The 21,605-nt window shown below is 45.1% G+C and overlaps 2 protein-coding genes across 2 annotated transcripts in view; one reads left to right on the top strand and one right to left on the bottom strand.

Annotated features, from left to right (window-relative positions):
• NEK6 (NIMA related kinase 6) overlaps positions 1 to 3,381 on the top strand; it is an 84,653-nt gene extending 81,272 nt beyond the window's left edge. Inside the window, exon 10 of the mRNA XM_082842432.1 lies at positions 1,654 to 3,381. Coding sequence (XP_082698558.1) covers positions 1,654 to 1,764 — 111 coding nt within the window. The 3' untranslated portion in view covers positions 1,765 to 3,381. The remainder of the gene's footprint in view (positions 1 to 1,653) is intronic.
• Positions 3,382 to 3,700: 319 nt separating this feature from the next.
• The window catches only part of PSMB7 (proteasome 20S subunit beta 7), a 59,484-nt gene continuing 41,579 nt past the window's right edge, over positions 3,701 to 21,605 (bottom strand). The window contains exons 7-8 of the mRNA XM_082843499.1: positions 7,059 to 7,210; positions 3,701 to 4,497 (exon numbers count right to left, since the gene is read on the bottom strand). Coding sequence (XP_082699625.1) covers positions 4,386 to 4,497; positions 7,059 to 7,210 — 264 coding nt within the window. The 3' untranslated portion in view covers positions 3,701 to 4,385. The remainder of the gene's footprint in view (positions 4,498 to 7,058; positions 7,211 to 21,605) is intronic.

Below are 21,605 nucleotides of genomic sequence, written 5' to 3'. Positions count from 1 at the left end.
AGTGCCATGCCTGCGGCTCTGCGGACTCCCAGCAGCCAGAGTGAGGGTCAGGAGCGCAGATTCCTGCAGAGTTCTTATGAGTACCTTTGGAGGAAGTACTTATGCTCCGGAGTGGAAGTTGGCAGGAAAGGAAAAACTAGTTAGAGCTCTTCACCAAGTTAATAGTTGCATTTGGTTTTTCTTCCCCATCTTTCGTTAGAATTTGGAATTTTGTTTGTTGGAATTTGTTAAGAAGCTTGGAGCCATGCCACCTGGAGCAAATGACAACTTCTCTGTGCCTCAGTTTCCCCATCTATAAATGGGAACCATAACCTCTGCCTCATGGTTATGAAGCTGAAATGAACAAGTCCACGTAAAGCCCTCAGCCCTCTTCCCTCCCAAGTCAGTCCTTCAGCGTCCAGATCTCCTACTCCCCAGAGCACCTGGCTTTCACTGGTTACGTGCAACTTCTGGAGGTGCTAATTCTTAGCACTGGAGCTCCTCGGCACACCTCACGTGTGAAGTTATATGTCCTCTTAGAAATGGAAATAAGACACTTTCTCTTTTGAACTTTACAAACATGCACTTATTGCCAACTGTGTGGTTTATAAATGAGCAATTCGGGCCACAGAGACTTTACCTTAATGTGGTTCTCCTGGGCACTTTAACCTGTCAGAGGCCAACCACAGCTACCTTCCCCTGAATGCTGTAAGGTTCTGAAGAGTATGGTCTCATCGTGGGCAACCTCAAACTCCAGGAGTGTCCAAGCCGGCTGCAGGCGCAGCTGCATCTGCCCAGGGGCTTCCGAGTGTTTATAAAGCAGTGAAATCCCCAGAAAGGCAGCAGGCAGTTTGGAGCATCTCCTGGGGGAGCAACCCCAGGCCCCTCAGCCTACAACACCTCAGGAGTGAAACAGGGAGTGTGCACCGTAGCCCAGGCCTCCGCATGACCCTCGTGCCCACCCCAGACTTGCTGACCATGGCCGCAGAGTCCCCGTGAGCCCCCTTAGTCAGGATCTCCCCTCTCCCTGCTGCGGCCCTGGCCAGCCCCTCCAGCAGCAGGTATTTAAATGAAAAAATTGCAGTGAGCCCAGTGATGCAAGTTAAGATGTAGGCTTTTGAAGGTCATTATTTTAATTACCATTAAAATAATTGGCACTCTGGCTATCAGAAGAATGGAGGTGATCAGAGGATCAAGGTGCCCCTCCCCCACCCCGAGGCAGGAGCAGCCTTCAGTGTCCGTATAATTAAAAGCTCCGTCTTTCATGAGCACAATAAAGAGGCCAGGGGGTAGGCAGACTGCAGCTCTGCTGCATGTTAATACATCTATTATGATCAATAAGCCCTTGCCTTGAGTTTTGTCCTCTGGTTTGGGCATCTGCATGACTGACAGCAGACACACACACTGTACACACAGATCTAGCCAGTAGTGTAGGCAGTTGAAAGTTCAAAATTATTTGGAGATACCACTCTCAGGGTCTCCAGGCATGGCCTTTGGGGCCAGACAGGCCTGGTGCGGGTCCTGCTCTCCCCTGGTGACTGTGACTCCTCGCCCACCGCTCACCTGTCTTGAGCGCCATTCCTCATCTTCTAGTTGCCCTGAGGGTTCATGAGTTAATGCAGAGCCTCGACAAGGCTGCTTACGAATAATACGTTATCATTCTCTCCCTTGCAGTTACGAGAATTGGTCAGTATGTGCATCCACCCCGACCCCAACCAGAGACCCGACATCAGCTACGTGCACCAGGTTGCCAAACAGATGCACGTGTGGACTTCGAGCACCTGAGCGTGGATGCAGCGCGCCTTCTCAGAAGCCACGCCGCTCTGCCTTACCTGAGTCTTCTCTCCAAAGTGGCCACCTGGTAGCCGAGACCAACTAAGACAAGAGGGTTCAGCAGGTTCCCCAAAGAGGGGCTGGGCTTTACAGCAGATGGTGAATACAGGGCTGCTGGGGGGAGGGGCACTGGTCACGTGTTACTGGTGGTCAAATTTGAAAGTCCTTTCTTTAAACTGTTGTGAACACTCTCAGCTGGGTTGTTAACAATGGTGGATGGTTCAGTGAGCCACTGAGGCACCTCTTATATCTGGATTGTAATGTGAATCTTTCGGATAATTCCTTCAGTGACCTGTCAAGGTTTGAACTAACAGGAGAATCCAGGAGACTGTGTGATTTGTAGTGAGCCTTTTAAAATGGTTAGTAGTAAGTTTGGTTTAGCTCTTAGAATCTTTTCAAACAATCAAGCTGTGTGCTTAATTTACTCCCTTGTAAGGGGAGAAAGTGGAAATAATTTTTTAAGTAGAGTGGAGATTCTCCTAATATTTTTATCTACGTTTATAACTTGATGAATGACGATGAGGCGAACCCAGCATCTGGTATAGAGGCAAATAGTATTTGAAAGCCATGAGTGTTTTCTGTGCAGCCCGGCTCAGCCATCCTCTCCTGAACACCTGCTAGTACTAGGCACCTCACCTGCTTGAATGCTGGCAGTTCATTTAATGATCAGTGTTAAGTGTTTTCCTCCATGAGAAGGAAGCACAGGATACGAAAAATATGCGGGCTTTGCCCTCAGGCTATTCTCTGTACAAGTTCTGGTTCTGCACCTTCCTAGTATGACCCTGGGCTAGTTTCTTAGCCTCTCTGAGCCTGTTGCCTCATCTGTAAAATGGGACTAATAACATCTACCTTCAGGGTTGCTGACAGAATCTGAAATAAAATATGTAAGTTACCTTACAGTTCATTGTAGACGATCCAAAAATGATAGCCACTCACCCCTTCACAAAGCTGAAGTCCATGGACCATGTAAGTCAAGAGTTAATGTACAACTGTATTATTTGTAGGAAACCAGAAATGTGTTCATTTATTTCTTGTTCCCAAATAGGATTAACTGTGAAGACTAATTTATAAATGTGAACTTAAGGAAAACTCAAGCTCTGAAGGAAATAGTTTGAATTTTGTTTTTACACTCAAGTTAATCCTCAAATGGTCTAAGTTGTCACCCACGACTTAGTGACAGTTCAGCCCTCCAGAAAGAGGACATGCCTGTCCGCTCCACTGGTGTCCTGGTCAGGAGCTCCGACCAGGCCTCCCTGGGGATAAAGGATTTGGGCTGGGCCACTGCGCTGTTTCCACGTGTGAACTCTGTTCTACTGTAACACTGTCGGGTTTGAGAAATTTTCTTCAGATGCAGCCTCTGCTTTGTACTCATTCTCCATGGTTGAAATAAAATGGGGTAAGCGGGGTTCCTTCTGTGAATGAGTACGATTCATGAGTAATTTTACAACAGCTTCACACCGCAGCACAATTTCTAGCGCCTCCTTTAAAAACACAATTTCTCAGGCCCCAGACATTCTAAGTAATCTGGGAATTTTTTTAAGTTCCCCAGATAATTTTGATAAATCGTCAGCCAAGTTGCTATCCTAAATAATTCCATTGTTCTCCCCACCCACTCCTGGCAGTTTAACGAGGGAGGCTGGCCCAAGAGTGGGCTCACTCTGGAAGACCATGGCACCAGGCCTCTTTCTCTTGTCCCCCCAGCCATGCTCGCTCTGGGGGACAGTCAGGCACTCACCACTGAAAGTTTTTCTGATTCCAGACAGATTTTTTGCAAATACTCTGCTTACGGCTCTCAGAATCCCTACTGTGTCTGTCTCCCTTGGCAGTATCAGCGTTGGACATAGATGAACTTGCTTTCTGCATGCCATCCGCTTTCGACACCATGAGAACAATTCTGCCTACTACTCGGACCCTCTGGAGGTATACAATTTCAACCATTCACCAGGCTTGAGTGTTTGAGAAACGATCATATCCTAATTATTACAGATAGTAAGGCTCAAAGCATTCTTTTGACTTCGTGAAACTGGCCAAAGTGGAGTTCACCCAGGTTCATGCAGCTATAGCAAAGCAAAACTGTCCACCTACCTGCTTTTTCTTGGTACTCAGAACTGATCATCTCTATTTCTTTCCTACTTGGCTGTTGGGGTAAAAGGCTGTGCTGCACTCATCCTAAAAAAAGCAAAAACAAAAACCTGGGGCTACCCTGAACAAAAAGAAAGTAAGTAAGTTAGCACAAGAGCTGCGTGTAATAAATGTTCAACTGAAGAATCAGAGCAACCCAGTCTGACTTCCTGCAACAAATGAGGCCTCGTCTGTTTTTAGAAGGGTTAAACTGCTCTTACACCCACCTGAACGCAGAGTAGTATTCAGGGAGGGAGTAACATCCTGAAGGGGAGGCCAGGTCGATGGGCCTTAGGAGCCCAAAAAACCACACAGCCCCGAGACTTCAGCCACTTAACTTGGTTTTCATTTTTAATGGGTTCATTCAGCAAACACTGGCCGAATGTCTTACAGGGGGAGCCTCCATTGCCCCCAGTCTTCTAGAGCAATAACCAGACATCCACCAACACCATTCAAGAAGTGTCCATTGTTTGGACTGTTTCTTCCAGCACCTCAATTTCCAGAGTAGTGACTTTTTCAGTGAGGACTGCAGTGGTCCCTTTCTCACACCTGTACCGGCCAAACCTAATGAGAGAAAAACAAACGCAGAGAGTTAGGATCCCCCCAAGGGGCATGATGGAGGGCTGGAGAGAGGGACAAGTATGCAGGCAGCAAGCAGGCCTGGACTGGAATCCTGGCTCGCCTGACTCCCAGTTCTGCGACCTTGGGAGGATTCAGCTCCCCCAAGGTTCACTTTCCTCGGCTTTCAAGTGCTACAAAATGGGGATACCTCATAGACATGATGCACGTGAAAAGAGATAATACAGAGCACCTGGCACTAGGTGGACATTCAAATCTCCTTCCCCACCTCACCATCCCCAGAAGATGCTGGAAAGCATTTGGGCCTCTGCCTTCAAGCTTCAACCTCCCTAAAGTACCTTTCAGTAACCAGGAGGAAGCGAATCCTTTTCATTAAGCTGCCATGGCCACTCTCTTGAAGTAACAAGAATGACATAACTGTTACCTTAAACACTTTAAAAATATTTGGAAGCATAAACAGTATAAAAATGACCCGCAGCCAGACTCTGGACTTGTCACCTTTTTTTTTTTTTTTTTTTTTTTGCGGTACGCGGGCCTCTCGCTGTGGCCTCTCCCGTTGCGGAGCACAGGCTCCGGACGCGCAGGCCCAGCGGCCATGGCTCATGGGCCCAGCCGCTCCGCGGCATGTGGGATCCTCCCGGACCGGGGCACGAACCTGCGTCCCCTGCATCGGCAGGCGGACGCTCAACCACTGCACCACCGGGGAAGCCCTGGGCTTGTCACTTTTGACCACACTCTTTGAGACTCAAGAGGGACATGGTAGATCAGCACGAGGACACACCCAATACCACCCTTCTCGAGGTGAATCTGACAGAGGTTTCTCTGAGCACAAGGCAGTCTAGAAGATAAAAATCTCAACGGCTGATTTTACAGTGGGGCCAGGAATTACAACACTGTCAAGCAGCAGCACAAGTCCAGCTGTCTCTTATCTGTCCCCAGCTGGGACACTACTTCTGTCAGCCTGGCATGGACTAGGAGGAGGCTGCTGGCTGTGCCACGACTACGTGCTCCCTGAAAAGCCAGCCTCTCAAATGGGAGCTTGTGCTCGAAGAGGGCGACACAACAGAGCTCTGTACAAAAGCAGGAGTAGGCACAGCCAAGAAAAGCTGGCCTTTATTTCTGCGGAACCTTCCCACAGGCCCCACAAAGTTCTCTGAAAGGATCCGAGCAGCAGCACCTTTTTAAGATGTGCCCCGCCCCTCCCCTGCTGGTGTGAAGACGCTGTTCCTTCCCCCACGCTGGATGGACCCGTGGCAGCTTGTGGCCTTGGAGCCAGAGCCCCATGTGACTTCTGTGCGCCTGACTCATCTGAACCACAACGTCTGTGGGAGGTCTGGACACAACAAGAGCCTCCTCACCATCCTGGCTTACAGCACCTATTTCAGCAGCACGAAGGGAGGGCTTCTACCTGAAGCAACAGTGGGTTGCAAAACAGGGCTGCAGAGGAGCCAATGGGAACTTGCAAGGCCAGGTCCAACACAGCCCCAGGCCTGAAAGGTTGCTTCCCTCCCCACCTAGGGCCCGAGAATTCCATGGGCTCATTAGCGATCACCTAGTCTTGCTCCATCATTTCCAAGACAGGTGCCCAAAGTCACCACACCAGGCCATGACAGGTCCCCACCCCGAGCCAGAGCTCTTTGCTGCTGTGCTGCCCTACCCCATCGTGAACACGTCTTCACAATGCTGAGCGCACACTGCGGTGAATACCTGCTGGTTCTCTGTTCTATTTGTTCCTTGTGAATTACTCCTGACTTGGAGTTGAGTACATGTGGTGGGAGTTAAAGCACCATCGTGGCTGGTGATGTGCTTGCTCTCCTCCAGCGGAGCTTGGGGCTCAGTTTATAAATGCTGCTGTGTGCATTCAGATGAAGACGCTGGAGCAGAGCTCAGAAGCCACATTTTGAGCAGCTCGGCCTCCAGGAAGAGGTCAGGCAGCTGGACGGCCATACAGGACTGCTGATGAGCAGCTCACCTGCCACCAGGGCTGGACATCTTCCAGTTCCGCCAGCAAATCAACTATAAGCTCGCCCCTGACTCCGAGCTGGACTGCACCACGGAGAGCAGTGCCTGCTCGGCACGTGCCATGGGCTCAATGGCATGGCTCCCTCCAGAGCAGGAAGCAACAGTTAGCTCCCAAGGCCAACTTTCAGAGACTCTTAACCAATGGTTGATAACCATCTAGGGAATGAAAACCACTCTGAGGAAAAGCTATGGGTTGGATGCCCTGGAGAATGTACCTTCTTACAGAATTTCATACGGAATTCTGAGGCATCTTTAAGAGACTAGAGAAAGGACAGCACGTGATTCAAAGCTCTCCCCGCAATCCCCAGTCTAGGAGTCTTTCCATCAACATTTTACAAATTGTATCACTTTTCTACACCTGACAGCAGCCCACAATCATAAAACAAATAATGATTCAAAGGTCTCTTGAATAAAGCTGGCTTGGGGACTCTGGCTTTACTTAACGTGGGTAAGAATCAAGAAAACCCTGTCCAGATGCCATGAATATAACAAGGGTGGCCACAGGAAGAATCTCCTTCACTTACCTGGTCCCCTTCTTATTAGGCACTGAGTACGGGCGGAGAAAATCCAGCTTGCTCTTGCTGATGACACAGAGATCAATGTTACTTCCAGACCCCAGGTCATTGAAGATGCCAGCTGCTATGGCTTCACTCACCAGTTTCTTGGCATCCTCCTCCTGAGAAAGCAAATAGTAACAATAGTGTCCACAGTCAAATGGAGGGCCTGTTCTGATGTCCACAGAGTGCTTTCACAAGCAGTAAGAGAAAAGGAAAAGGAAAAAAAAAGAAAGCCAACCTGTGAGGTAGGCATTGTTTTCAGTGCCTGTTTTATAAATGAAGGAAAGGTCTCAAAGTACCTCAATATCTGCCCAAGGTTTATCAGCTGGTAAGTGAGAGACCCAGGCCTTTCAAGCTCCCTATGCACACACTCCCTCCTAAACAAACTGCTTCACATCAGACGCTCACCACATAACTGAGAACTGTGGGCTGACAGGGCAATTTATCATCTAAAACAGGGGCTGGGAAACTTTTAACAAAGGGCCAGGTAGTAAATATTTTAGACTTTGTAGATACACAGTCTCCGTCATAACTACTCAACTCAGTCATGGTAGCACAAAACAGCCACAGACAATATGCAAACAAGTGGGCGTGGCTTGTACCAATAAAACTTCGTAAAACAAAAATGGGCGCTGGGCTGGATTTGGCCCATGGAGTGTAGTTTGCAGGCCCCTGATCAAAAACGTCCAAAAATGGCTGGAATCTGCTTCCTGGTAACATAATGAAGAAAGTCAATATCATGGGGAAAAAACTAACACCAAAACACAGCCCTGGGGAAATGTTGGCAGAGCCGAGGGTGGGACCTCTTGCCCAAAAGAATCTATCCCCTCCCACTAATGAGTCTGCATGTTCACTGAAGTGATTCCTTTCTTTGAATCACTCTCTTACTTTTCCTTTAAGAGCAAGTCTAAGTCTCCAAGAATTACTGGTGGAAAAGTAGATTAATTTATTTCTTACCAAGAAGCATCAGACTCAGGTTAACTACAATGCAGTGTAATAAGGGCTAACGGATAACTGAGAAGAAGCTGTGAGAACACTGGCTGGGGTCCGTAAAGCTTCAGGGAGGGCTGAAGGACAGGTTGCACACCAGGCACTCAGAAAACAGGGCAGTGAAACAGAAGGCAGGCGCCAGAGGCAGCAGGGCAGGACCCGGGGAACACCAAGTTCAAGCTCTCTATGTAACAAGGACAAAAAATGAACCAATCTCCCAAAGAAGAGACTTTAACTTGAGCTGTAGCCCACTTTCCCCGTACACCAGGGCATGGGAGTCCATAAACATGCAAGCTGAAGTAAAGAGCTCATCCAAGTAACATCCTTGGAGAAACACGGATGCCCTGCCCAAAATTCCAGCCTGAGATCAAAGAGCAGGTCCACTGTCTTCAAGCCCTGAGAAGATGGGAGAGAGCTCTCAGAGCTCCTGCTCCTCTGCCGGCCCTAAGCCAGTAAGTGGGATTCCAGTGACATGAGCGCCCTCTTCAGACTCAGAGAAGGATAGAGAAGGCCCTGTTGGAAATGGGATCCTCAGCAACCCAGCAGCAGGGGCTGGGCGGGTTATTCTGACCTTTATCCCACCAGGTTTTTCCACTTCCTGAGTGGCACCTATGTGGGGTCAACGGAACCAGTTATTCTCTTGTGCACATACAGCCCCACAGAATTCATTCAAACATGATCCTCTAATCAGAAGTTCTCTCCTGGGATTCCCAAGCCTAAGAAGGCCAAAAGCCTTACCAGAACCAGTGAAGGTGGTAGCAAATAAAGCACCTTAGAGCAGGAGATGGCCGCTGCCGCTGCCGCTGCTACCACAGAGACGGCAAAATCCAACCACTAACTTAACAAATGCAAAAGCATTCCAACTTGCGCCTGTTAATAAATAACCCGTGGGGTGGGGCTGGGGGGCGTCCTGTGTATCAGAGCATCTTGCTTATACCTCTGCTCCTGACCTACATCTCCTCTTCTCTGCTGTTTTATTATTTTGCTTTGTCATCACTGCTTTTCTCATCACTGCTGCTGATGCCCTGAGCCAGCCAATAGTACCAAGTGGATGTCACAAATGCTACTGGCAGCACTTAGTACTGCAGATTTAAATTTCCCAAATTATTTTATATTTGGGGACGGAGATGGTGGAAGACTTACAAGAAACTGAAATATACACATTGTATTAGGCGTGCATATCTGACATCAATCCATTACAAACAATCCACTGATACCAGGATGCTGACAATGCTGAGATTACAGGTGAATCTTCCTCTATTTTGCAAATATTCTTTAATGTGAGTAGATAAACTTATAAAACTTAAAAATGTGTAAAATATATTACATATAGCCTGAGTTACTCATAAAATTATCATGTGTGCTATTATTTAAGTGTAATGCTTTTAAAAATTGGAGAAGGGGCTTCCCTGGTGGCTCAGTGGTTGAGAATCTGCCTGCCAATGCAGGGGACACGGGTTCGAGCCCTGGTCTGGGAAGATCCCACATGCCGTGGAGCAACTGGGCCCGTGAGCCACAATTACTGAGCCTGTGTGTCTGGAGCCTGTGCTCTGCAACAAGAGAGGCTGCGATAGTGAGAGGCCCCCGCTTGCCACAACTAGAGAAAGCCCTCGCACAGAAACGAAGACCCAACACAGCCATAAATAATAAATTTAATAATAATAAAATAAAAATAAATAAAAATTGGAGAAATATACCGTTTAAATTCCTCCCACCCCCCACCCCCAATTCCAGGGAAGATAATTCATTAAGGAAGGAAATATCACAAGTCTCTGATTTTCTTTCCCCAGTCCTACCCACCTCTCATACACACAGGACTGAAGATGTTATGAAATGGAATAAAGCTTACATTTTATTAAGCACCTACTATAATGTGCCAAATACTGAGTTAGGCACTTTGATGATGATCATCATTTTTACCCCTGCCCTTGACCATCTTCTGAGGTTGGTACTGTCAGAAACTAAGGCTGAGAGAGTGTCAATGACTTGCCCAAGGCCACATAGCTAATAAATAGTTAAAACAGGCCCACTGGGCTCCAGAGCCAGAATGCCACAGCACCACACCAGCTCATAAGTAATCTGTCTCAGCTCTGAGCTGGGGGCTCCTGAGCAAGCTGGGGACAGTGGACAGCAGTCCCTTGATTCAGGGTGTCATTCCCCCATCAGCAAGGATCTTCAGAACCTGAGCAAGTTTAAGAGAAAGATGGTGGTTGCCATCTTCTCTTTGAGCCAGCTAGCAGTCCCTCTGATGGTCATTTCCATGGCAGGGGGAAGCACTGTTTCCCAAACTGCCCACAGACCACCACTTAAACATTTCTACAATGTGATATGGCAGAAATCAATATTAAGATCCAAAGTCTTATTTCACATATTCCTCACCTCCACCAAAAACCCTCAAAAGGCAGAGTGAAAATTACCAAGGCTCTTTTGTCTGCCCATTACTTACATAGTTAATGTCTTCAACAAATATTTACAGACACCTACTATGTGCCAGGAATTGTATCATATGACAAATACGGTCTTTTACCACAGTATTGCCATACCCAGAATTCTAGACACATATGCAAATATGCTACTGGGCATATTCATACTGTGTTTTCTTTATAGTGAATTTCATAATTAAACAAGTCTTGTCTTTAACACGTGCTACAAAATATTTAGGAAAACTACTGAGAAAAACCATAAACTAAAAGCAAGAGGTGGGGAAAACACCACATTTTTATCTGTCTCTGGCTTACAATAAATGCAGAAGCATTGTTTCTTCCTTTAGGATTCATTCTTCATGAGGAAATTGCATCTCCCTTTTCTGGAAGAGGCAAAGTGACCTAGTAAGTTCTGAGCAGCATCCGCCTGGGGACAGCTGCTACAGAGGGGCTCTGACGAGGGCCCTGCAGAGCCTGTGACCCCAGCTGTAAGGCTCTCTCCCACTGCCGGGCCAGCATGCTCCCCTGGCCAGCTGCTCATGGATTTACGTTGCTAGTCACAAGGGAACTTGGATTCAATGTGTAGACAGAGCAGCCAGACTCATCCAGGCTATTAAAATAAATAATGAATTTTTTAAAACAGGCTCTCCACGCCATGGCAGCTTCCTTTTACTTTGAGCTGCTCAGCCAAAAGATCACCATGATCCTGGTGCTCGAAAGTTAATTGGGCAACCCAGGTTCAAGGTCATCTGGCAGATGTGGAAGCAGACAGACTGGGTTTGAATCTCCAGTTTCCTACTTACTTACAGCTGTGCAACCTTGGGCAAGTCATTTCACCTCTCTGAGTTCATGCTCTTCCTCTGTCATATAAAAATGCAGTATAGAAAGCACCTACTATAGGGTCTGGCATATAGCTATTACTTAAAAAATGGTAACTTATTTATTAATACAGCAATCCAGAGGGCTCCTAGAAACACAATTTATCTCTAAGGAGTGACTGCCTGTACCAAACCCCAGGCCAGAAGAAGGAGGTCCAAACAAACCTGCTGACAAATCTTCACACAGTGCTGTGGAGAAGCTCCTATAATAATTAATCCAAGCAAAGAGCACACCCCCTAAAAGTTCAGAGAATATAAAAGGAGCACTTCCTGCTTTATGGCTACGAAGACCAAACTAACTGGGAATATCAGTCCCCCGGGCCGCCCCTGCTTCTTAAATGAGATTACAATAAGAGTGATGTACTACTTGTACTACAAGTCAGCTGTGACAAGCAGCACTTTATAGAGCTATCTGTTTGTCTCCATCACTGCATCGCACAATGTGTCCCTGGACTCCAATGTGCAGCTCCGTTTACCGCTACATGACAAATGGGCAGCACTTGTAAAAGGCAAAAAGAGGTCCATGTCGGCCATGTAATGGTCACCACAGCTGTACCCAAGTGCTTGAGGGGACAAAACAGACCCCCAAGTTCATTAAACTGACCAGTAATGGATCTTTCAAAAAGTGCCTTAGGAATCGTACAGAAAAGGCTAAAATAAATAACTCAGCATGGAAGGCTAATCTGAAACGGTGTTTGATAAATTATTTATAACACAGGCGACTGTCTGCATTTAATATTGCAGCTACTAGTAGCATCTTTAAAAGATGATTTATGTGTTGTAATGCTATTAAACTTTATATTGGCCCACTGCTAGCTATAAAGTCTGCTGAGATTCAGAGAATGAGTTTTAAACTGTCACTGCAACATCACAGGAGATGGAGGCTGTATTAAATCTTTACTTTAAACCTGTTATCTAGAGAGTTGCATTTTGTAGACACTCACAAACTGATAGATTACCTCAGCATCCGCTATGGTACAAGTCCAAAGTAGTGCTGCAAAGAAACTTTTCCACATTATTCTTGTCTACAGCTACAATCAAATTTCTCTTCTCACTTAAGTGATTTTTAGATTGGGAATGTCACCAGAGTAAAATGTAGGTGCTCCAGCCAATGGGCACCCTGGACAGTTCAGCATCAAATTAACACTCTTTAAATAAACCCTCGACATTCTACCGTTCAGTTCTACTTTCTGAACAGTGCTTTACTTACATTGGGGGCAGGCGAAATATTAAATATGCATTTGACTAAAAACCTAACATACTATTTAAAATACAGCTTTGGAATCTGAAAATACACATATATGGCAAGTCGTTTGAAACAATAGATTTGTAACTAAAATTTTTTAAGGAAGTTAAAATAAAATTGGTTATTTGCTGGAAAATACATTCCATTTATGTGGCTGAGGCGCTAACGTTAAGGCAGTTGAAAAAGAAAGAAATATTCAGCCTTCTTCATAAAGAAGGGAGCTCCCCTGGCTCTATTGTTCTTCAGGGCATTTCAGAGGCACCCCTTTGCTTTCTGTCCCACCGGCAAGGCAAGAGTCAGGGGACAGTGGCTCTCCTATCTTTGCTCGAGGGGAATAAGGATGTGGGTGGCATCATAGCTGAACTCTCTCACAATTTTCAACAATTTTCCTATTTGCAGTTAAATCTACAAGGACCATTTAGTTCACAACAGTTTGCTCCTTTACTAAAAACTAACGATCTTACTCAATAAGAATTGAAGCAGTCCAAATTCATCTTGGAAAAAATCTGCATAATCTTTTGTCACTCTGATTTGAAACAGCAAAAAAAAGCTATTGCTCTGATGATCTGCAGCAGAACAGATTAAAGTCTGGGTGTGACAAGAGTCTGGACTCTAAAAAGAGGACCAAAATCATGCCATTTCCATCCCAGGCAGCTAGCACAGTGCTTGGCATGAATGTCGACAAATGAAAAAAATGAAACATCAACTTCAAATGCATTCACGGCTTTGCCAAACTAAAGCATAAAATTAATTATGAAACAGATCAATACCAAAATGGGCTAATTCCCTAACTGCACCAGTCCCAACTGGGGACCAGGGAGCAAGAGGATTCAAAGACAGTTAAACACACAAAAGGAAGAGGTTTAAACACAATGTTCTGCAGTGGCCTGTTGACAAGCTGAGGTTCTGACTATGCCACTGATGTGGCCTGAAGGAGTCATTCATGGCTGATGGTTGAATAAAATTTAAACAGCTTAAGAAAGTGTTTAAAACAGTCCCCCCAAAAGCAGTGCTTCCTGTACCATGCAACAGACCTGATGTATCCCCTGTATAGCCACATATTTTACAATGGAAAAAGTTAATTTAATTTTTTTTTTCAGAGTAGACTGTGTGACAAAAGCAAAGGTGTCTGAGTTTTGTTTTTGGCTTGAGCTGTTTGGGTTAACGCGGTCTGCCTGTGTAAACACCTGAATTGTCAGGTGTAACTGAGCTGCAGCGGGTGCTAAGTGTGTCCAGAGTGGGGGGTGAGTTAGTGACTGTGTCTTTAAGGTCTAGATGGTGCTGCCATTTCTTCCCTCAGAAGCTTTTGTGGCATCCAATATCTGGATGATGCAAATAATGAAGGACAAGCCGGCTGAGGGTGCAGGAGTGATTTAAGAGGTTTGTAGCCGGGATGGGAAGGGGAGTTCATATTCAAGGAACTGCCAACCAAGTCCCTGCCAACTTGGCCTGTCCCAGATCACTGAATGATGCAAAAGCCTGAGCACAACCCGGGCTAGGAGAGATATGAAAGGCTGCACAACCACAATGGGCCAGGAAAGGCCATCCCAGAACAAGAGAAGCCTGGAAGAACTGGGTCACTAATGAACACAGTGCTTAACTCTCTCTGAGCCATAGGGGGCCATCAGAATGGGGATAATGCCTCTGTCCAAGGGCTGTTGGGAGGAATAAAGGGAAGGGAATGCCCCTGACACACAGACTTTACAAAGAGAAGTGGCAGCAAGTTCAAGGGTTAGAAGGAAAGAGGTAAGGGTGTGAGAGAACTAACATGGCACCCACCACATCCCTGGGTCTGAGCCAAACACTTATGTTACTTATTTAATCCTCATTATCTCCACCTGTACCAGAGGAAACTAAGGGGCAAGAATGGTTGGCTGGTGCAATCAAGGCACACAGCTGTGTGTTAAGTGGGACTCGGGGATCTGTGCCAAGTTAGTGCCTGGCACCACCAAAGCCTACGTCTTCCTATCCCACCACAGGAAAAAAGGTGGTGGGCAAGAGGTTTTGCTGGATTCTGAGACAGCGAATGGAAGGAAAAACACCTAGGCTTCCAGAGGGAAAAGGACCAAGAGAGACGGGAACATATTGCTTTCCACAAGGAGAAGAAATCAGCATTCACAGCATATGTGTATACAAATATATATTTCCAAGGCTGCACTGAATCAAATATAATCAGAGAAAAAAAACAAAATACAAGAAAGACTGGGTTTAAAGAAAGAGTGAGAAATATGTTCAAGAATCCTCCAAATGAAAACCAAGCCGCCCCAGGTAGTAGTAAGATCTTAATAATATTTCTCTCTCTCCATAAAACAATGCGGTCAGTGATAACTCTGCCGATAAACTCCTGGAGATGTTGCAAGGGCTATGGCCTGAAAAGAGGTGGGCGGGGGAGAAATGAAGTAAATTGGTCACAACAAAGGTAAAAAATAGCCACGTTCACATCAAGCCTATCTACCTCCAAAGCCTGTAGGGTAGGAAACCTGTGCCGAGTGTAGGGTGCGTGGGAAGGCTACAGGGGCTGTTACACTGTATGATCCTGCTTCTACAGCCCCACAGGGATCAGGAAGGACTGGAAGGAGATCCAAGGAAGTACAGAGCACCCTTGTTCTAGGACATTTAAAGATGGCTAAAAAAAAAAAAAGATGGCTAAAAATGAGGCAAATTTCAAATGATGCAAAACCCATGAAACAAATGTACAGGTCAGCTTAGTTCAGCAAACATTTACTAATGCTCTGCTCTGATACTAATACACTCCACGGACACTATGACAAACACTGGCATTAAGGCCTGAACTGATACAGATCCTGCCCACAAAGAGTGTAGAGTCCAGAGGGAAACAAGTACCATATGGTGAGAGTCCTTAAGAGGCAAGGCTGACAATGGAACTACGAGCGTACAGAGGTCTCACGGGGCTTGGGTGATAAAGACTGGGCTGAGTCTTGACACTCAAGTAAATGGCAGCCAAGCCAAGGCGCAGAAGTGATGGCAGGAATAAAGCTATGAAAATGGGAAGGAGAAAGGGTGTGGTCAGGTAGCTAGTTTGGCATGGTTGAATCCCAGACAGCCTCACAGGCCATGCAGAGAGCTGACCCTTCACACTAGTGGGAAGACATGGAAAATTTTAAGTTGGCAAATGATGTAGTTAGATGTGTGCTTTTTGAAACTGCAGCCTGGAAGCAGTGGGGGAGGAGAGGCCAAAGGCAGGCGACAGGAAAGCAGGAGATAGTATTCCCCGTGAGTGCCGGTGATGGGGGGAGTGCCGGTGATGGTGGGCCTGGGCTGGCGGGGGAGGACCAACAGCAGGACTGGGAGGTGAATGTGGGAGAGGAGGAGGCAGCAGGCGGGGGGGCGTGCAGGAGAGGGAGAAGCAGAGAGTGCCACCTGGACGTTCAGCATCAGTCGTGAACACTGACCAAACTCTAAGCAAACTCAGCCTTCACAGAAAGGCCTTTTGTAACTTCTTGGCAGCTGTTTTTCTGGCGGGTTGATGGGAGACAATGATTAACTTAATTATAGATTCTGCAGCAGGAACTCTGAAGGTGTCACCAAAAAGGCACAAGATAAAGGCAAAGCCAATGAAAGTATACTGAGGTTGTTCTGGAAAAAATGACCTGGGCTGGAACCAACCTCTAAATGCCACTTCACTGGTGGCAGGGCTTTCAAAATACTCCTGTCTGGCCTCTGGAGTGTGGCAGAAAGAGTATAAGGGAGTAGTTACCTACGGGGGCAAGAGCCAAAAGACTGTAAAGAAGAAATCTCTAAGGGAGATTCATGGTCACAAGGGTTTGGCCATGTGCAAGGTACAGTTCTGAGGAAGCAGAAGCAGACAGGCCTAAGTAAAGCAGACAAGCAGAGACAGGATGGGGCAGGTGAGCCCGATCATGAGGTGCTACCAACTCAGATACTGTTCCACGAGGCCTCTGCAACCACCTTTTCCTGGGACCCCAGGCACACATGGCCTTCAGATACACTGTTACTTAAGGTTCTTTGGGGGAAGAGGGAGCCTTCCAAAAGGGCGTAAAGAAACTTCTGGAGCCAATGGATATATCTGCCATATTGATCATGGTGATGGGGGCTGGGTAGGAGGAGGGAAGAGGCAGAGGCAAGAGAATTAAGATCCAGGAGATCCAGGTATGAATCTAGTCTTGTTACTTACAGCTATGTTACCCCGGTGGTAAAGTCACTCAACATTTTTAAGTCCCAATTTCCTCATCTGCAAAAAAGGCCTAAAACCATCTAGCACTAGGGCAGTTATGAGGATTAAAAGACTCTTTGCACAGGAGAAACTGCTAGCACAGTGCCTGGTATGCAGGAAACCCATGATGAATGTTAACCTGATTGGATTCTACCCCTCTTTCTAACTTACACAGACAGTTATCAAAAGCTTAACCCTGGGCCTCCCTGGTGGCGCAGTGGTTGAGAGTCCGCCTGCCGATGCAGGGGACACGGGTTCGTGCCCCAGTCCCACATGCCACCGAGCGGCTGGGCCCATGAGCCATGGCCGCTGAGCCTGAGCGTCCGGAGCCTGTGCTCCGCAACGGGACAGGCCACAACAGTGAGAGGCCCGGGTATCGCAAAAAAAAAAAAAAAAAAAAAAAAAGCTTAACCCTTTCAGAACTACCAATGCAGTGGGCAACCGATAATAACTCAGTACACTTTGTTTTTTCAACCTCTAGTTCAAAGCAAATCAATTATGAAACAAGCAATTATACTGCAAATAAAATTCAAAATGATGCCATAAAACTGTTCACATGAGCATCTTCCATAAACTTCACTGCCGTGTCAATAAGAAGTGTACTAAGTAGCACATTTTCACTTATTATACTTCACTAGAAATTCTATTCTAAAAGGAGGAGAAAAGAGAACTTACATTTACTGTTTGCAGGCACTGTGCCGAGTACATTCTTCCACTTACTCTTCCAAATTACCCTTTAAGGTAGGTACTACCCCTTACACCCATTTTACAAATCCAGGAAACCAAGGCTCAGAGAGGGAAAATGACTAACCCAAAGGCATATGGCCAACAGCTAGAAGGCCTGAGGTTCAACATAGTTTTGTCTAACTCCAGAGCCCATGGATTTTTCGCTCAGGACAGCAGAACCTCCAAACAATTAGCATCCAAAAACAGTAATGATACTTGTCTAGTCCTTAGATATAACTGGTTAATCACTCATGGGTTTATCTTTTTAAAGTACCTCTAAAATTCTTCAAAGTTGCAAACATATTGCTTAAATAATGCTACTCTATCATTCCATCATTCATCTGGCTTGTTAAGAACATCCTGATGAATTTTTCTAATACAGAATGTACATTCATCAAATCCCAAAGCAAAAAGCCTATCAAATTCACTGTATCAGTACTACATTCAAATGTTTATATCTCCCTAAAATACATGCATAGGACTTCCCTGGTGGCGCAGTGGTTGAGAGTCCACCTGCCAATGCAGGGGACATGTGTTCGTGCCCCGGTCCGGGAAGATCCCACATGCCGCGGAGCGGCTAGGCCCGTGAGCCATGGCCGCTGAGCCTGGGCGTCCGGAGCCTGTGCTCCGCAACGGGATAGGCCACAACAGTGAGAGGCCCGCGTACCGCAAAAAAAAAAAAAGCATAAACCTCTCAGCAAACAGAAAGAGTCAAATTGTTTTTTAACCACCTTGTATGTCAATAAAAAAGATACCATTTAACTTAATTTTCCCATCAGGCCATTTGTTGATTGTAAATCTTAACTGAAACAGACCAAGAAAAAGGCATTTTAATTTTCTTTTAACATTTTGGGGCAAGAAGTAGTCAGAGGATAAGAGAGCAAACTTTTGTAAGCCTGACTGCAATTTACAAATATGGTCCTCCTAACAATTCCTTCAGGTACTGACTTTAAGCCCATTTTACAAATGAGTTTTATATTTTACAAACTGGGGCTACAGGTGTTACAGAAGAAGCAAAAATCAATCTTCAACCTAAACCTCTTCCAAGTCCATGCATACACTTTCCACCAGGCCCTGTTCTTATTCCTCTACCACCCCAATTCAACTTATCTGAGTTAAAAGAAACTAATATATTTGTCAAGGAATCAAAGTTAATGAGGCCTTAAGTCTTTTCAGCATTCCAATATCACCACAGTTCTGATTTTAGAAAAAAACATATTCCAACATTATGACAGGGTGACAACGACTATGAGTGTGATTGTGTTCTACAGATACAATGTTCATTGCAAATATTTTCAAAAATCTGTACTACTAGGTGGAATTTTAAAATATCTATTTAGCACAACTTCATATCATTTAAAAAAATTTTTGTTTCTGCACAATTTCAGGGTTAGGGGAGAGTGGTATAAATTACCTCACAGAAACCAGCAAGTAACATTATCTGTTAAGGTTAAAACTTTAACTACCTTCCTGAGGTATGCTGCTGGGGTCTCATTACAGCAGGTAATCTCACATTCTGCCATGCACAACACACTAAGTACCAGCATCTCCCAATTACATTGTAACGTAAATCTCAAAGGACATTTGAAAAGTCTACACAGCTCCTGCACCCACTGCCGAAACACAACCACCTCTAATGGAACGTGGCAGCTTTCTAAACTAATATTCACACGCCGGGACAGGGATGCTAAGCGCGGCCTTATCCCACACTGAAGAGCGGATGCTAATTAAAAGCCCACACTGACTTGGGAAATGACCACTCAGACAACTTTAGACACTGTCTGGAGTTCTGTTTTCCTATTTCCAAACATGTTCAGCTGCCCAAACTTCCAGGATTACACAACTGAGAAAAAGAGCAGGAGTCCTCACACCTTTGTATGTGGTGATGCCCCTCTTCTGGAATAGCTTCCTCTCCTCTTCAGTCTCCCTACCCCACCCCTTCGTCAAACCCCAAGACAAAAAGAATTTCAAGTGAGGAGTCACATACTCTTTGAGGCCACCTTAAAGTTCCCCAGACAGATTTCACCAATTCCTCTGATCGTGACCACTACACCCCCCTTATATGCACCATTCTCATACTTTCAGTACTGTTTGTGGGCCTGTCCACCACCCCCCTAGGCTGTAAATGTCACTAAGAAAGGGCCCTGCCTCATAATCACAGAGCTTGGCACCTGGTTGGAGATAAATAGAACTCAGGTGAATGGATCTCAAGGCCGCCCTTCACATCTCAGAATGACCACCATCTCTCAATAGTTTACAGAAGCCTTAATGGTGACTCTAATGGGGATATAGAAGATGTTCTTCCGGTCGTGTAGGTACCAAGAAACTTCTGGTTTCTTTGCCCACTGCGTTTGCCTTTGCCAACTTTTATGTGTCTCAGAAGTCTTTGAGAAAGCACCTTTTTAAAAAAGTCTTCAAAACAGCAGAGGTATCCAAGGTACATTTGTTCTTACTGTAATCATTTGGCTATTTCTGGAACTGTTTTTACTTCGGTTAGCAAAACCTAGACTTGATACAGGCTGAGATGCAAAAAAAATAACTGTCATAATAGTAGTAATGGCTTTGAAATATCTCATCTAAGCCAACTTTCTCATACCTCTTAAGAATTGCCAATCCCTTCAAATATTGGCAGCTCCATTTATTCAGGTCTTCCGATACATAAAATTTGCTGACTTTTCCCCCCTTGAGTTGATGCAGATATATGAAAACCTTATAAAAGCTTTTTTTTTTTTTTTTTTGGCTAGAAATGAAACTTCTCTGCCTGTGAAAATTATAGGGGCATTTTAAAATTACCATATGTTTTAGATCAGAAGGTAAAAACAGTACAGCAGCCCATGAAAACGTTCCAGCCCATGAAAGCTTACAATTAACTCATTAAAATACAGTTCAAGCCCTCAAGTTCCCCTACTCTTGTAGGCAGTGGTCCCATTTAACATTTAAATATCCTGTGTCAGTAAGTTTACCATATTTATGTTCATTTACATGTACAATGTAAACATACATAGGTATCACATTTAAATATTTAGCCCCAAATGTTATTTTAAACTTAATTTTTCCACAGAGCTATTTGATTTTTTAAAAATAAGAAGACAAAACTTCCTCAAAATCCTTAATCACACTTCAGTGTACATTAGCGAATGTATAATGTGTGGCTGCTTTGCACACCCACATGCCCACTACCTCCCCCTTTCTAATACTGCACACCACACAAGTATAATAAACCATGTTAATATTTCATACCACTGTGAAATATGCTGGAGTATCAATTCAACATCTGCTGTCTTTAGGGTCCGGGAGTCCCGCAGAGACACTTTCAATTTGTAATTGAGTTCTATGCTGAATTAATCAGCAGTTTATCTTTTTTACTAAAATAACGTCTTCACCACTAACCCAGATTTACATTAACAATTTATGCCAAATTACCTGCCAAGGCAAAACTTATAAGATTCTAAGCTACCATACAGTAACACTCAGTCCTATATTTCATTTCTTATATTTCTCTAACCTATACACAAGAAAAGTAGAAATCCATTGTTCAAGAGCTTGCAAGTCTCTACCCACAGCTGACCTCCTGGATTTGAGACACAGAGCCTCACTTCTGACAGTGAAATTCAAGCAGCCGGGGTGGAGGGTGTGGGTTCCCATCTTCTCCTGAAAGCCACCGTTCAATGTTTTTATGATTCAAAATTTTTACAAAATACGATTTCTAGAATGGAATGAAATCAGTAAGTAATAAAAGAGCTTCTTTTACTTCTTTTCCCAAGGAGCTATGACATTCCAAGTCTTGGCTTGGCTTGAGTAACAAAAAAGACAACCTACATAAAGGAAGCATTTTTTAGTACCTTAAATTATGTCCCTGAGTCCCAAGTTAGCAAAGGCAATTCAATTTGATAAGAGATAAAGAAGTCTATTTTTCTCTTTGATATCATGATGCCGAATATATCAGCAATAACACCTTCCTTTTAATTCCACCTGTATAGTTGAAAGTCACCAAACATTTATTTCTATCCAGCATTATCCCTAGCTCTTACCGCTCTCTGATTCAAGAGTCTCTGG

The sequence above is a fragment of the Leucopleurus acutus genome (assembly GCF_964270905.1).
Source record: "Leucopleurus acutus genome assembly, chromosome: 7".
Classification (NCBI taxonomy): Eukaryota; Metazoa; Chordata; class Mammalia; order Artiodactyla; family Delphinidae; genus Leucopleurus; species Leucopleurus acutus.
The sequence above is the reverse complement of the archived record's forward strand: the minus strand, read 5'-3'. Positions and strand labels throughout refer to the sequence as shown.